We start from the raw sequence: 17,568 nt of genomic DNA, 5'->3' as shown, positions 1-17,568 counted from the left end.
AAACAAACTATATAATCATGTAACAGTACAAATATAATTCTAAGTTTAATTTGGAAATTAATATAATGAAGCAATTAGAATAAGGCGATTAAGTGGTTATTTAGAATAATAGAATAGGGAAATTACCAGTCTAAAGTATAGAACCATTATAATACCAAAATCCATGGGGAAAAAATGGAAACAGCTCCCTTATTTAACTTCATTCTATTTATAAAAACTGTTTTGTAGACCTTTTATTTTTGCATTTTTATTGCATATTTTTTTACTGGGTATTTTATTTTCTGAATTGCCAAGAGACCTTTGGGACTGCAGCAGTTTCTAAATTTGGGTAATAAATAAATAAAATACGACATGTTGTACGTATAGCTTGAACTGCATTATGATTTAAAGCAGTCTTTTTTCAAACTTGGCAACTTTAAGATGGCTGGCTGGAGAATTCTGTGAGTTGAAGTGCACACATCTTAAAGTTGTGAAGTTGAAAAACACTAATTTAAAATGGTGACCTGGTCTCATCATATACCTTTGCACATGGTGGCAGATTTCTACCACCACCCCTATTAAATTACGGGTAATCCTCAACCTACGACCAAAACTGAGCCCAAAATTTCCATTGCTAAGCAAGATAGCTGAGTGAGTTTTGCCCCAAGTTACCACCTTTCTTGCCATATTTTTTCTGTTCTGTTCTGTCCTGTCCTGTCCTATTCCATTCTATTCTATTTGATTCTATTCTATTCTATTCTATTCCTATTCTATTCCTATTCCTATTCTTTTCTTTTCTATTCCTATTCCTATTCTTATTCCTATTCCTATTCTGATTCTTTTCTATTCTATTTGGTTCTGTTTTGTTCTATTCCTCTTCTATTCTATGCTATCCTACCCTACCCTATCCTATTCTAGTCTATTCCTATTCCTATTCTATTCTTATTCTGATTCTGATTCTTTTCTATTCTATTCTAATTCCTATTCTATTCTTATTCCTATTCTATTCTTATTCCCATTCTATTCTTATTCCTATTCTATTCCTATTCCTATTCTATTCTAATTCCCATTCTATTCTTATTCCTATTCTATTCTTATTCTATTCTATACTATTCTATTCTTATTCTTATTCCTAGTCTATTCCTATTCCTATTCCTATTCTATTCTAATTCCTATTCTATTCTTATTCCTATTCTATTTCTATTCTATTCTATTCTAACTCCTATTCTATTCTTATTCCTATTCTATTCCCTCTCTATTCCTATTCTATTCTACTCTTATTCCTATTCTATTCCTATTCTATTCCCATTCCTATTCTATTCTTATTCCTATTCTATTCACGAGCTGTGTCCAAATTTTACCACTGAGTTGCTGGAATAAATTTGCAATGTAAAGTTGCTGCAATTTTTTTCAATGCCTTTGTAATTTTTTTTAATATAAATTTTATTTGGGTTTTCACAAAAACATAATACAAATAAAACATCTTTTTTTGAGAATAGCATGATCCCGGGTTATCACTTCTTCACACAGACACAAACTCAATTTCATATTCATCTTTGTGTTCTATTCCATATCTTATTACTGTTTTAATATTTTCTCCATAGTTTTTCCCCTCCCTTGGTTTTCTCAACTTTATTTTTAATTATCTATCTAAATTCAATTATATATCTTTTTCTAAGTTTCAATGTCTTTCCAATCATTATATTTATAGTTTTGTCTGTCCTGTTTCAATTTCATATTATCTTTTCTCATTAAACAAATTTTTCCCTGTAGATACTAATTGGAGTATGACACCTTTATATCTTTTAATTTTATCAATTCAACTCTTATTTAAACTTCAATTTATGCCTTTAAAATTATAACATTCAATATAGTACATAACTTCCAATCAAATTCTGCTTGGTACATTCTTAAAATACACACTATGTTCTTAAAAAAGGTATATATATATGACAATAGTAAATAAAACACTCATTCCATTCCAATTCAATTCTATCATTAATATTAGTTAGAATCTTAACATCTTTAACATTTCTTTTCAACTGAATAGCATGCTTCCTTGTGAACACTTATAAACTTTCCATAATTAATTCTTTTTTTCAAATCATTAATACTAATTAAAATGTTCCCATCCTTTCCTAATTTCATTCTCTCATTTACTTTATTTCATTTATTTATTAACAAACATTCCACTGCATTACAATAAGTATTTTATCCATCATTTTAATCATACATTGTTTCATATTTTCTGAAATTATTTCTACTTCTAATATAACAATACTGTCTTAAGTACCTTTGCAGAATCCCTTTTTCAATTAAATTTTCACCCATTATCTCTAAATAGGCTTATACTTTCAATCCTTATACCTTTTCCCTGTTTCTCTATATCTTGTTTCTGTCTTTTATAACTTCTTTTCCTTTCCTTCTTCCCCTCTTCTTCTCCCTCCCCTTTTGCCCCCTTGTCTCTCTACTTCTAATTCTCTCTTCTGTGATCCTCTCTTCTGTTGCTTCCTAATATTGTAATTATTTTTCAAACTATTCTTTTTTTGGTTTTTTTTTTCAAATCTTAAACTTTTCACTCTTTTCCCCTTTCCTTTCCTCCCCCATACAATTACATGATCATTAAAGATGGCTTCTTCTTTGTCCCAACCTTCTTGTTCTACAAACGTTTCTTGTTGTTTCTCATAGATACAGATCTCCATTTCTAAAAATTGAAATATGAAGCCAAAAGAACCTCTTCTTTCTTGTGCATCTTCTTTCTGTTTTTTAAGTTCCATTTTCAGTTCTTCTAAAGGTGATGCCATTTTAAACACTTTTAAACAACCATCCGATTGATTTTAGTCATTTAAATCCAATAGCCAAAAATCCAAAAATCACCAAGTAATCCAAATAATCCAAAGCTGTTTCTTCTTGCTTCTTTTTTCCACTTTCTTTTCCTGGGGTTATATTATTTTGTTACAAAGTTTCAGTTAAAATGTATCTCTTAGGAATCTTGTTAAAGTTTCACTGTAGGTTCCTTTTCGTTCCAGGCAGTCTCCTCCATTTTTCCATATCCCACCCTTTTATTCTTTTTGTCTCCTTTCTTGCTTTTAAAGGTTTTTGAGTATCCAAAAGTCTTTGTTATCCCTTTGACATTTTATTTTCAGCTTAAATGCCTATTGATGTCAAAGTGGATTTTTGTCAATTTCTTACTTAAATCTCTTAGCTGTCAGTATAAGGAAGGGAAGAAAAAAAAAAGCCAAATCCTTTCCCTTCCCTCTCCCCTTCGCTGCTTCAAAGTCTTCTTTGGGAACAATGTTATTTTTTATAGTTCAAATTCCAGGGTACCTTACATTGTTACTTTTTCAGTTTGACCCGGTCAACCAAAACTTTCTCTTATCTTCCTCCTGCACATTCTTTTCCGTTCGAGTTCTTCTTTGAGGTGGCCATTTCTGACCACCGCTGCAACCGCCTTCGGGAAAGGGAGTAATGGGCAGCTGAGGAGGAGACTCGACCCTGCTGGCTCTCCTCGACCCTGCTGATGGTCTCCCCCCTCTTCACCACCTCTATGGGATGGCTTAGCCCCAAATCCAGTCAGCTCGGGGCACTCCGGCGGTGAGCACGGAGCGAAACCGTGCATGATCGCAGATTTTGGTCCGTCACCAAAGAAGCTCAAACCGGAGGTCCAGTGCCTTTTTAATTTTAAAGTCACGAAGCGAATGGTTGTAAGTCGATAACTATCTGCTCATACCCTCCAAATCCATTTTAGCCCAACCCAGCATGCTGTGTGAACGCAATCTCTGCATCTCCGACCAAACAAAAATGGCAAAGATTGAAGGATAAAAATCTCTGCTGAGATTTTTGTTTTGTTTCTGGTCCCAATATCAAAAGTTCAGATTTCCTTGAATAAATTTTCATCTGGCAGATGAGCTCTGTGACTCATCAAATCACAGAATTTGGGGTCACGGTACATAACTCCATAGCAGTCTTAAGCCAATGTACAGCTGCTTTTCTTCTTCTTTTTTGCTTTCAAGCAAAATTGGATGCCAAACCAAACAACCAAAAAAATTTGGGTCAATGCAGTAAAATTATCAACCCAAAAGAACACCTTGTATACCACAGATCAAACTTATGTTATTCACCTGATGATGTCAGCAGTTAAAGCATCACATAAATAACACACAAGAATGCAGATGAGGTAATGTGCATCATTTTCATAATGAATGTCAATCACACGTTCATGATTTAAATCGCCACAATGATATGTTCTCCTGTTCAATTGCTAATTGGGAATAGTGGACATCCATCTGTTAATCTGGATTTTCACTGTACAATCATTCTGTCTCTTCAGCTAGTCCCTGGCAGCCTGGTTGAGTAGGATGTGGGTACATGTGGATAGTGTGTGCGTGCATGCGTGTGCGTGAGAGAGAGAGAGAGGGAGAGAGTAAAAATATATTGGAACCAGTAAACCTTTGCTTTACTTTCAATTCTCTGGGTCTCCATATATTCCAAAGAATCTCTTGGGCCTTGAGGATTTGTTGAAAGTGATTTGTGCCTTTCCTTAATTATTTCCTGGCTGTTCACCAGGGTTGTGTGTCTATTCTAAATCTCTGTGTATCACAGAGAAAAGGGGTCAACCTGTTCTCCAAAGCACCTGAGGGCAGGACAAAAATAACAGATGGAAGAGTGGTCCAACCTAGAACTAAGGAAAGATTTCCTGACCATGAGAACTATCAATCTTATCTCCAGAAGTGGTGGGCCAGAGGTGGTATTCAGCAGGTTCTGACAGGTTCTGGAGAACCGGTAGCGGAAATTTTGAGTAGTTCAGAGGACCGGCAAATACCACCTCTGACTGGCCCCACCCCCATCTATTCTCTGCCTCCCGAGTCCCAGCTGATTGGCTGAGTCTTCTTTTGCTGCCCTGCATAGGAGAACGGAACTGGAAAGCAGGTTAGTGGGGGAGGGGAAATGGGGATTTTGCAGTATCCTTCTCCGGCCACGTCCATCAGTCCATGCCCACCAGCCCATACCACACCCACCAAGCCACGCCCACAGAACCGGTAGTAAAAAAAATTTTTTTTTGAATCCCACCACTGTTGTGGATGCTCCATTACTGGAGGTTTCCAAGGCCGGATTGGACAGCCATTGGTCCCAGAATGGTTCAGAGTCTCCTCCTCGAGCGGAGGTGAGGGGGTCAGTCTAGAAGACCACCAAGGTCCCTTCCAACTCCTATCTTGTCAGAAGGTTGCAAAAGGAGATCACGTGACCTTGGGACACAGCAACCATCATAAATATGAACCGGCAGCCAAGCATCTGAACTTTGATCATGGGGATGCTGGAAAGGTAACTATGAAAAATGGTCATAAGTCACATTTTTCAGCACCGTTGTAACTTTGAACGGTCATTAAGTGAACTGTTGTAAGTCGAGGGCTACCTGTATCTTTTTATATTGTCAGCTGCCTAGTGCCCTAGGGAGTGGGCCCCATACCAATGAGGTTATATGAAAGTATAAATAAATAAAGATGCCAAGCAACGAGGACTTGTGCAGGATGTTGTAAAAAACAGGTGGTGCCTCCAATTGTGTGATCAAAAGTCTACCTGTTATTTAATGCACGTTGAAATCTCTGGATTTTCAGTCACACCGTTGCAGCTGTTAGCTTCCCTTTGAGGATCATACCCAGCAAATATCCCCACCTCTGAAAGCGACTTGCATTTTTCTTCTTCTTTTAACTAGTTGAAGAAGATTGCCACAAAGGCGCTGCCACAGAGAAGAGGGGAGGTCAACACAGTCCGATTGTTTCAGCTTTCAGGAGTGGAAAGGAAGAAGGGAGGGAAGGAAGGTAGATTATAAAACTACGGTATAAAAAACCCAGCTTAAGCAATTCAAGGTCATTTGCTGCTAACCTGTCAGGAATGCCAAGAAGAGAGCATTGCCAAAGAACACAATGGCGATCTTGTGGATCTAATAGGTTTAGCAGAGCCAATGTTGCTAAGCTGTCATTTTCATTAGGAAAGTGCAGGAAATGCTCACTGTAAATACTCAGGAAACAACCCCTTTAACGTTAATTTGCGTTAATGGTACATAAATTTCTATTTACAGGTTGTCCTTGACTTACAACCACAACTGAGCCCAATGTTTCTGTTGCTAAGCGAGGCACTTGTTCAAAGTGAGTTTTGCCCCATTTTACAATCTTTCTTGCCACAGTCGTTAAATGAATCATTGCGGTTGATAAGTGAATCTGGCTTCCCCATTGACTTTGCTGGTCAACAGGTTGCAGAAGATGATCACATGATCCCGGGAGACTGAAAATAAATATGTGTTGCCAAAGGTCCAAATTTGGATTCCATGACCATGGGGATGTTGCAACGGTCGTAAGTGTGAAAAACAGTCGTAAGTCCCTTTTTTCAATGGTGTTGTAATTTCAAATGTTTACTAAATGAATGGTTGCAAGTTTAGGCCTAGTTGTACAAGTTTTATTTAGCCTCTTTTATCTCTCTTGTCTTAGACCCACTTATTCTTTTTTTTTTTTTTTAAAAATGTATTTATGTATTCAATTCATATGCTGTCCATCTCACTATCAATTCTGGATTTTGATTTGTGGCTGCTGGTATAGCTACTCGCTCCCACCAACTCATTTCCTTTCTTAATCACCATCTCTCTCTCCCTCCTTCTCGGTCCTTGTCCCAGTATACCACCACCTGCCTGAACATCCCAGCATGTTCACAATGTTGTGGCCCGCCAGCGGCCAGGAGAGATGGGGCCAGGGCCATCTGACAATTATCAGCTGCCTTTGGAGTCGGAGATCAGTGGGGCAGAAGAATAGCTGGAGCCTGTTCCCAATGTGCGCATGCACAGAACTGCCAGAAGGGAACAGCTAAGGAACAAGGGTCAACTTGGGAGTAAAGCCACAGGTGGACAGTGAATGATCCCTCCCCTAGGGAATAAAAGAGGAGTGAAAGGGGAGTGATGTTTGCAGGAGACAATTAGTTCAATTCATTAGAGTGAAGATCTGTTCCTGACTTCTTGCCAAGTAATTTCCGCTACAAAGTGGCGTTTGGAAGATATCGGCCTGGCAACTTTCCAAGCCTGATCAAGGTCTGTAGTTGTGAAATATCTTGAAAGATTGTTTGCTGGGACTTTGCTGGAGAGTGAATGAGAGGAATTCACTTTAACCTAAATAAAAAAGGGTTTTATTAAGATGAGGAGTAGGCTTCATGCTTTTGGGAAGCCTAGGTCAGAACACGCAAATTCCTTCCCTCAACTCATCTGGAACTCAGGCATGTCAGGCTGTCAGCCCCTTATTTAAGGAAAACACTGGTCCATGTCTAGACTACTTCTAGCACTGATGATGTTACCTAATTGGGTCATGAGATGTCTGCAAGAAAACCACCAAGCTCAAGAGAGCACCAAGGACCCTACAGTTCAACCTTGAGCTACAAATATTCTTTTCAACTGGTGTAGCCATCAAGTCTCTGGAATTTAGTTGTAGTCCTCTCTGGTACCTAAGAGGAAACACAACTTCCTGAACCTGAAATAAAAACCGACTTATTACTTATTGTTGGCAAGGATCAGCCAGAACGCATAACAGCCATATGTTTTGAGGCTTGGGGAACTCAGATCCTTTGGAGACGAACAGAACAGAACAAAATAAGAGTTGGAAGGGACCTTGGAGGTCTTCTAGTCCAACCCTCCTGTGTAGGCAGGAATCCCTGTACCATTTCAGACAAATGGTTGTTCAATCTCTTCTTAAAAACTTCCAGTGTTGGAGCATCCACAACTTCTGGAGACAAGTTGTTCGACTGATTAATTGTTTTCAGTGTCAGGAAATTCCTCCTTAGTTCTAGGTTGCTTCTCTCCTTGATTAGTTTCACCCCATTGCTTCTTCTGCCTTCAGGTGCTTTGGAGAGTAGATTGATTCCCTCTTCTTTGTGGCAGCCCCTGAGATATTGAAACCCTGGTATCATGTCACCCCACTGGTTCTTCTTTTCATTAAATTAGACATACCCAATTCCTGCAACCGTTCTTCATATGTTTTAGCCTCCAGTCCCCTAATCATCTTTGTTGCTCTTCTCTGCACTCTTTCTAGAGTCTCAACATCTTTTTTACATAATGGCGACAAAAACTGGATGCAGTATTCCAAGTGTGGTCTTATCAAGGCATTATAAAGTGATATTAACACTTCATACGATGTTAATTCTATCCTTCTGTTAATGCAGCCTAGATCATCCATGAATCTGCACTGAGCAGGCTCTTTACACCAGAGTTGTGGTTTCTGCAGAGCTGTGCAGAGCATTGATTGCTAACCAACTTCCGGGGAAGCTGCATTAGAGAAAGCACATCTTCTCCATGTCCAGTAGGTGGCAGTCAAGGACAAGCAGAGCCATAGATTTGTCCTATGCCTTATGGCATTAATCTCCATGGTTTTTGGCCTTGGGAGATGTCCTTAGGGCGAACTCAAGCAGAGGTTATGGTGGCTTGCCTAAGGGATGGATTAAACAGAGTGCCAAAATAAGAATTCTCGGACAACAGTAATATGTTCCTGGGGTTCTGTAATGATTTGGACATGTCATGCTGTTTTCTTGGCAACCATTCAGAAGCAGTTTGGCACTGTCTGCTTCCAGGATGGAATAATAGGATTGCCTGGTGGTCTCCAAACCATATTCGATTCTGCTTAGCTTTCTAGGGATCATCCAAGATTGGATAATTATGCCACCTCCCCCCAATGAGACACACAGGGCAAAAGACACCACCAATAACTGATAGGTAGTCAGAACTCTTTTACTACAAGACCCCAAAGCCTTTGGGAAGAGGTCAGACACATTTCCTCTACATCTGACTATCCGGCAAGTTCAATTTGGCAGCTACTAAGACTGTTGGACGAGCAGGCACAAAAACAGCCAGGGAAGTAATTGAGGCCCCTGGGATAGAGGCCCCTAGTCAGTCAACAGGAGTTCTGATTTATCACCAGCCTATCAAGTACTTAGAAGGTGAGGGCTGGGCAGCACAAACAATAGCAATAGCACTTATACACTTTTCTCTGTCAGGATTCTGGCAGTTATCCTGTTGGAAGAATTATTCTTCTGGGTTTAGTTCCAAGTGGGGAAGAAAGACACTGAAACATGGAGGCTGCTTGGAAAGATGGTTTAATGGTAGACAGGACCGGTGGTCCCCAACCACCGGGCCCCAGACCGGTACCGGTCCGTGGATCATTTTGTACCGGGCCGCCTATTTTGCTTGGGCGCCGCCATCTTGTTTCGACGGCGCTTGAGAAAGTGCTTCCGGGTGAGCTTGTCGGTCGTCGGTTGGAAAGCAGCGTTTGAGTGCTGAAGGAATCCTTGCGCCTTAGTTTCGTCGAAGAGGGTGGGGGCGGCTTCCAATGAAGAGCCGTCCTGATGACAGTGGAGTCTCGCGTTACTCAGGAGGAGATTAAGAAAGAGCCCGAAAAGCCCATCGACCGTGAGAAGGTACAAAGGAGGAGTTGAAGGTGGCGGGGAGAAGCGGTGGATGGCTGGCTGGCTGGTCGCTCGGCTCGCCTTGCCTTGGTCGTGCGTGCTGATGCCGGTACCGGTCTGTGGATCAGTCCGTGGGATTGTACCGGTCCGTGGTACAAAAAAGGTTGGGGACCACTGGACAGGACCACATGGCTTGGAATTCCAAAGTGAAAAGGACGATCACATGCTTCAAGATGAAGGAAAAGAAGGAAAGGCTGATATGCTGAGTGTGCCTGGGTTTTATGCCCTCTGTTGGGATTTGAATGTGAGCTTGTGTTCTGATTGGTTGTCAGACTCCCATGGGACCATGCAGGGGCCACTCTAGGCTGTCCTGAGTCCCAGGCTTGGTTGAGCCTTGCTGGATGATGATGTAATGAAAGGGCTTTGGGCAATTCCTCTTATACCTCTACCTGGACATCTTTGTCATGTAAAATAGACTGGCCTAGGCCAGAGTAATGGCCCATTAGCAAGGGGTGGGGGCTGAGTTTCTGCTTCTGAGTTTCTACTCTTTTTAGGGGAAATATTCTGCCTTTTAAATATTTCCTAGGATATTTCATTTTTCGAGGAGAGAGTTGGGTGCTAACTTCCTACAACCCCCATTTAAATCACGAATGCTTTACAGGCTTCTCTAAGCGGTTTACAGAATCAGCATATTGCCCCCAACAAGCTGGGTCCTCATTTTACGGACCTCGGAAGGATGGAAGAATGGAATGATAGCCAATGACTTAAAAGCCAGCCATTAACACACCCCAATCAACATCTAAAAACCCACATACAACAGGCACTATAAATACTGTAACTGGCAAGGACTAATTGTAAGTCACTTTTTCAGTGCCATTGTAACTTCAAACACTCACTAAACCAGGGGTGGGCAAACTTTTTGGCTCGGGGCCGCATTGACTTTTAAAATTTGACAGACGGGCCGGGTCAGCACAAGATTTTTTGGGAATTGCCCCCCTTTCTTCTCCTCCTTCCCCTCCCCTCGGAGGCCCCTGAGTCAGGAGTTGCTACCGCCAGCGCGGCTCGTGCGGCTCCAGTCCCGCGTTGCCTCGGGAAGGAAAGGCAAAAAGGAAGAGCCGCGGTGGTGCTTTGCAACGGCAGCAGTGGCACCGGGGGCTCAGGCTCAGCGGCTCCTGGTTTTGCCTTTCCTTCCCAAGGCAACGCTGGGACTGGAGCCGCGGAGCCGCGCCGGCGGTAGCAAGTCCTGACAGCCCCAGCCGGACACCTGAGCGGAGCCCGGGCGGAACTGCCTGTTGCTGCTGCGGGCGCTGCTGCGGGCGTCTGGCTGCCCAAGTAAAGAACCGCACCAGCTCAGGGCAACTGTGAGGAGCAAGAGGGGAGAGGCAGAGAAGGAGGCAGAGAAGGAGGCAGAGAAGGAGAAGGGGAAACCCGGAGCGCCGCCGGTCGCCTCCTCAAGCAGCCCGCCCACCCCGGGCTTCCCCTCCGCCGCACGGCTTGGGGCCAGGCACGGCGCCCGCGAGGAAAAAGGAAGCCGCAAGTTGCTGGGAAGTTGCTCGGGTGCTGGGAGCAGGCTTTAAAGTGCCGCCCGAGCAGGACCGCCGAGCCGGGAAACAGGGCACCAAGGCAGGGCAAGGCTCCACCAGCAGCGGCCTAGCTTTAGGTGGCTCCAAGCAGCCCGCTCCAAGCAGCCCGCCCGCCCACCAGGTGGAACCCTTCCCACTCCTCGGCGGGAAGACGCTCCAGCCTGCAAACTTTGCCTTTGCAAAGTTTAAGCCTGGAAGCCCTGGAAAAAAAGGGGATCGGTGGGGACTCACCTTGGAGAGGTCGCACCCGAAGTGATTTCGAACTCCCAGCTGAGGCCTTTGCAAACTTCTTCTTCTCTTTCCTACCCCAAGAGTGCTCCGCACTGTTTTGCAGCTTTGGGGGCCACGCGGCACAGGGCAATACGCCACACCCAGCAATTTTTTTTCAGGGGCGGGCCGGATTGGACAGACCAACGGGCCGGATGTGGCCCGCGGGCCGTAGTTTGCCCACCCCTGCACTAAACAAATAGTAGTAAATCAAGGTCTACTTACTTGTAGGTGATTGAAATCTGAAATAAATCTGAAATGCGACTTAATTCAGTCAATCAGATTAGAGCTGGAAGGGACCCTGGAGGTCTTCTAGTCCAACCCTCTGCTGAAGCAGGAGAACCTATAGGTGGTTGTCCAATCTTTTCTTAAAAACCTCCAGTGATGAAGCACCCATAGCTTCTGAAGTTCCACTGGTTAAATGTCCTCACTGTTAGGAAGTTTCTCCTTAATTCCAGGTTGCTTCTTTCCTTGATTAGTTTCCATCTATTGTTTCTTGTCTTGCCTTCTGGTGCTTTGGAAAATAAGTTGACCCCTTCTTCTCTGTGGAAGAGAACCCCTCAAATATTGGAATACTCCTATCATGTCTTCCCTCTTCCTTCATTTCTCTAGACTGGCCATACCCAATTCCTGCAACTGTTCTTTATATGTCTTTGTCTCCAGGCATTAATCATTTTAATTGTTCTTATTTGCACTTTTTCCAAAGTCTCAACATCTTTTTTGTAAAGTGGTGATCAAAACTGGATGCAATATTCAAAACTGTGTTTCAGGAAAGAGCATCAGGGCCAGCCGTGACAAGGCAAGCATGTTCTGGTATCAGCAATAATGTTTTAATGCTCAGAAACTTTGCAAATCTGAAATGATCAGGGAGTAAAAATTTAATTGAAGACATGAAAGCCAAAACAGTGTGACCCTTTCTGATGATTAATCAGGGAACTGTTATTACTTTTGTTACCAGAAAACTGTATAGTAGAGTTAATCAAACTTTGGGATGACACTTCCCTTGGGAATATAATTGCCAAACTAGAGGCACATCAGCATGATTTGAATGAAGGAGCTGAAAGGCATTCCTTAAAATAAGACCAGAGAAGAAATGTTAACGTTTGCACTAAAATAGGACATTTTATTACATAGAGGAAAAAAACAGGACACATTTGATTACAATAAAGAATAAAGACTTGAAATCACAGACAATGAAGAAAGATAATGAGAGCAAGGTTTTGTAGGAGTGCAAAAACATTGAGGTACAGACAAGGAAATAATATCTATGTTAGTAAATAATTGCTTACTTGAAATTGGACACGATTGTGAAAGAAAAACAGATTGTTAACATATCTTCAATAAGGATAATAAGCCTTGATAAACCCTACCAAGGAAAAGTTAATTTAGTAAATGAAATGTCAAGAGATATTTGTGGAAAGGCAGTGTTAAGTTGAAACAACCTAATGAATCAGGATGAAAGCAGAAATATAGCTAGAACCGGTTGTTAACATTCTAAGCAGTTTGGAAAACCGGTTGTTAGAAGAAATTACTGGCCTAATCCTGTAAGGAAGGCAGGAAGGAAACATTCTGGTGTTGCTTATAGAAACTGCCTCTCCATTAACCCTTGTTACATTCTTGGCAGGACTAGACTTCCTGTCTCAGGAACTTCTCTGGAGTTTTTCCCCCCCTCCTTTGCTGGTACTTTGCTTGTGTGGAGTGACCATTCAAAGTTACAATGGTACTGAAAAAAGTGACTTATGACCATTTTTCACACTTACGACTGTTGCAGCATCCCCACAGTCATGAGAGGCCAGGTGAGGAGATGTGTGCCTCGATGTGAGTGATATTGAGTTGGCCACACCCAGCCAGTCACATGACCACCAAGCCACGTCCACCCAGTCACATGACCACCAAGCCATGCCCACCACCTAAGCCATGCCCTCAGAACCGGTTGTTAAAAATTTTGAATCCCACCCCTTGGTGGGTGCTAACTTTCTACACCAGCATGAGATCACTCGTGTCCGGGGAGTGGTGCCTGTGGCGGCCCGAATGCTCTGCCAGTGAAAATGGGCTCCTGAGCTCCATTTTTGGCTGTAACGGCTTCCTGCAACCCTCTTCCAGCAAAAACGGAGCTTGGGAGGGCTGCGGTCGTTTGCTATTTCCAGGGTGGCCCCGTGGGCCAGATCTAAGCATCCCATGGGCCAGATCTGGTCCCCAGGCCTTGAATCTGACACCCCTGTTCTAATGTCTTGTACGTTGTTGGGAAAATTGACTAGTACTTACCTGAGGTGACCCCAAATGTTCCTTTACCAGGGGTGTCAAAATGGCAGCCCACGGGCTGAATGCCTCACGCCCAGGCCACGCCCACCCCAGCTCCGCGAAGGGAAAAAGATGTCGCAATACTTCACATGATGGCACCGTGACGCCACGAGTTTGTCACCTGTGCTTTAGCCCAAGGCGAGCAAGGATGGTCCTTTGAGGACCTGTGGACTTCAATTCCCAGAATTCCTGAGCCAACACGGCTGAAGAACATAGTATTTAGATGGAGATCCCTGATCAATGCTTTCATTGCTTGTCAAAATTAACCCTGGCGGTCTGTTAATTCCTACATGAAATGCCTATTACGAGTACGATTAGCCTTTCTTCTTAGGTATAGAATTGCAGCAATTTATTTTGCAAAACAATCAGAATGTATCAGTTCAGATTATGCAGAAATGTAATCAACACAGCATTGGAGAACAAACACTTGGCATGTTTTACGTAGTTTTGGCAGCAGGGCGCTAAACACATCAAATTCATTTCTTTTTCTATTCATGTACAATGTCTTTACTGCCATGCACACTGTGAAGAAAGTACTAGATCAGCAGGCTTACACAGGTAGTCCTTGACTAACAACTATTCATTCAGGGTCTGTTCGAAGTTACAAGTTTTAAGAAGAGATTGGGCAACTATTTGTCTGAAACAGCATAGGGCTTCCTGCTTGAGCAGGGGGTTAGACTAGAGGACCTCCAAGGTCCCTTCCAACTCTGCTATTCTGTTTCTGCTATACAACAGCACTGATAAAAGTGACTTATGACCGTTTTTCACACTTATGACCGTTGCTGCATTCCCAGGGTCAAAATTCAGACGCTTGGCAACTGGCTCATATTTATGACGGTTGCAGTGTCCCAGGGTCATGGGATCCCCTTTTGTGATCTTCTGACAAGCAAAGTCAATGGGGAGGCCAGGTTTCACTTATCAAATGTGTTACCAACTTGACAACTGCAGCGATTCACTTAACCACGGTGGCAAGGGAGGTTGTGAAAGGGGGCAAAACTCACTTAACAAATGTCAGCAACAGAAATTTGGGGCTCAACTTTGGTCGTAAGTCGAGGACTACCTGTACTTGTCAACTGGTAAAGCATTCCTGGCTTGGTCTCGAGTTGCCATAAGAAGGAGGGGCGGGGGGAGATCTGATGGAGCAGTTTGGTTTCTATGTCCAGAAGCACATTCCACGCCTGCCTTGCTCCAGATTGTATCCCAGGTTACCAGAGCCAGCCGGAGAGGTGCGTTTTCTCTAGCCCGGGAAAGTGCTCTGTTGGAGAATGTGATTTATAACACACCCTGGGAGGAGGAGGGAAACAGGGTCACCGGTGGTCCATAAATTACATAGGGCAGAGCCGACTGCACTTGGGAAAAGTGGCGATGTGTTGCTCCTAATAAATAATTGGATTTCTTTGAAACTTGGCTCAAGGCTCATGAATTGATTAGGGCATCCGTCGGAACCCTGACAGTACTCTTATCACCAGTATAATCAGAGAAGTGATTTTTAAATTCTTCTACATGCTTGGTCTACCTGGGATGTCTCATTTCTCACAATTGCAGTTACAATACCTGACAAATTACGTATGTAAGTTTGTGCAACTTGGAAGTCTGTTTAACCTGAGCAACTAAAATACCAAGAATTATTATTATTTGTCTGTTGTAGGATTCCTGATAAAAACCAGGAAAGTTTAACTGCGGCTTAGGCTACCAAGCAGGTCCAAGTGAGAATGGTTTTCAGCTATGTCTCCTTGTGCTCTTCATGTCTGAAAGCAGGACTGTGGTTTGCCATTTCCTTCGTGTCTTTTGGGCCAGGCAGGAGGTGGGTGGCTGCATCACTTTCTCCTCCTTGAACTGGTTTCTTGTAGACTGTTAAAGAAGAAATAGAAGGGATGGAGGATTACGCAGAGTGCATTCTGGGACTGTAATTTTCTCTCTGAAAATCACTAATATACAATAGTCATAGCAATAGCACTTAGACTTATATAAGGTCATTGAGGACCTGTATACTGCACGAGTCAAAAAGAGGGCTGTGAAAATATTTACAGACCCCTCACATCCCAGACATAAACTATTTCAACTCCTTCCCTCAAAATGATGCTATAGAGCACTGGCATATCAGAACAACTAGAAAGCTAAACTGCCCAAGGAGCTGCTGATCCAGTTCTACAGAGGAATTATTGAGTCTGTCATCTGCACCTCTATAACTGTCTGGTTTGGTTCTGCAACCCAATAAGACAGACACAGACTTCAGAGAGTAATTAGGACTGCAGAAAAAACAATTGCTACCAACCTGCCTTCAACTGAGGACCTGTATACTGCACGAGTCAAAAAGAGGGCTGTGAAAATATTTACAGATCCCTCACATCCTGGACATAAGCTGTTTCAACTCCTTCCCTCAAATGACGCTAAAGAGAACTGCACACCAGAACAATTAGACACAAGGACATTTTTTTCCTGAAAGCCATCACTCTGCTAAACAAATAATTCCCTCAACCCTGTTCAACTATTACAAAGTCTGCACTACTATTACTGTTAATCTTCTCATCACTCCTTATCGTCCATCCCCTCCCACTTGTGACTGTATGACTGTAACTTTGTCGCTTGTATCCTTACGAGTTATATTGACTGTTTTCTAGTATGATTTGATTGCTTATTGTACCCTATGACTAACATTAAGTGTCGTACCTTATGATTATTGATTCTTAATGAATATATCTTTTATTTTGTGTACACTGAGAGCATTTGCACCAAGACAAATTCCTTGTGTGTCCAACCACACTTGGCCAATAAAGTATTCTGTTCTATTCTATTCTAGACACAAAGACAGTTTTTCCCTGAATGCCATCGCTCTGCTAAACAAATAATTCCCTCAACACTGTCAAACTATTTACTAAGTCTGCATTACTATCACTATTACTATTAATCCTCCCATCTTTCCTTTCACCCATCCCCTCCCACTATGACGGTAACTTTGTCGCTTGTATCCTTACGATTTCTATTGACTGTTTCCTAGTATGATTTGATTGCTTATTTGTACCCTATGACCACCCTTGAGGTCTGTTGTTCCTTCCATCCTGGATTCCATGCTGCATAAATATTTAACCAAGTTATACAATTGTGTTGCGATAAGACAGGGAGCAGAGACTCCAATGTTTTAGCAGGGTGGGTGGGCTTTTCTTTAAATGGGGATCCAACCCCCAGCTTGGAGAGAAAGAGAGAGGAAAAAATTTCAGCTTGAGTAAGTGTGGTAGGTAAACAGTCCAGCTTGTTTGTTTAGCCTTTTTAAAGGTACCTTGATTGACAAAACACGCCCAGGTTTCCTGAAAGAATTATTGACTTTGCAAAAAAAAAAAAAAAGCGCATTTCCACACAAATGGTGTTTGTTTTTCAAACGAGGGCCTACAGAAGTGGTAAGCTGCTAACAATGGACAATGTTGTACAGGTATTTCCTACAGGTGTGACTGAGCAGGACATTGATAAGGCTGGGCACAAAACATCTCTGGACTGCTAACAATTTAAACATTTCGCATCTCCAACGCCTCCCTTTGCTCTGTTGGCCCAGTCGAAAAAATAGAAGAGAGCAGAGCTGACCAACTAATAGAGAGATATGGTGGTCGACAGGGTTTAAAAACAGGGCATGTTTGACAAGCTGCCACTGTGCTTTCCGACAAGCTCTGATTAATCTGGATGGAAAATATTGATAGTTGTTTTTTCTTGTTCAGCCCTGATGAAGCTCGGGCTGCGAAAATAAAACAGGCAGCAGAGAAGAAGAAAGTGGAGCAAGGCATCTGACCCAGTGGTGGGATTCAAATTTTTTTACTACTGCTTCTGTGGACGTGGCTTGGTGGGCGTGGCAGGGGAAGGATACTGCAAAATCTCCATTCCCTCCCCACTCCTGGGGGAAGGTTACTGCGAAACCCCCATTCCCTCCCCATCCCACTAACCTGCTTTCCAGCTCCATTCTCCTGTGCAAGGCAACAAAAGGAGACCCAGCCGATCAACTGAGCCAGCACCTTAATCA

The 17,568-nt window shown here is 42.6% G+C and overlaps 1 protein-coding gene across 2 annotated transcripts in view; it reads right to left on the bottom strand.

The window, feature by feature from the left end:
- Positions 1-13,937: 13,937 nt before the first annotated feature.
- RBBP8NL (RBBP8 N-terminal like) overlaps positions 13,938-17,568 on the bottom strand; it is a 47,092-nt gene continuing 43,461 nt past the window's right edge. For both annotated transcript variants that reach the window (XM_087959196.1, XM_087959197.1), the window contains exon 14: positions 13,938-15,413. In XM_087959196.1, coding sequence (XP_087815322.1) covers positions 15,286-15,413 — 128 coding nt within the window. In that variant the 3' untranslated portion in view covers positions 13,938-15,285. The remainder of the gene's footprint in view (positions 15,414-17,568) is intronic.

The sequence above is a fragment of the Notechis scutatus genome, chromosome 3, assembly GCF_049901735.1.
Source record: "Notechis scutatus isolate UNSWTSFEM ecotype Mainland chromosome 3, rNotScu1.2, whole genome shotgun sequence".
Classification (NCBI taxonomy): domain Eukaryota; kingdom Metazoa; phylum Chordata; class Lepidosauria; order Squamata; family Elapidae; genus Notechis; species Notechis scutatus.
The sequence above is the reverse complement of the archived record's forward strand: the minus strand, read 5'-3'. Positions and strand labels throughout refer to the sequence as shown.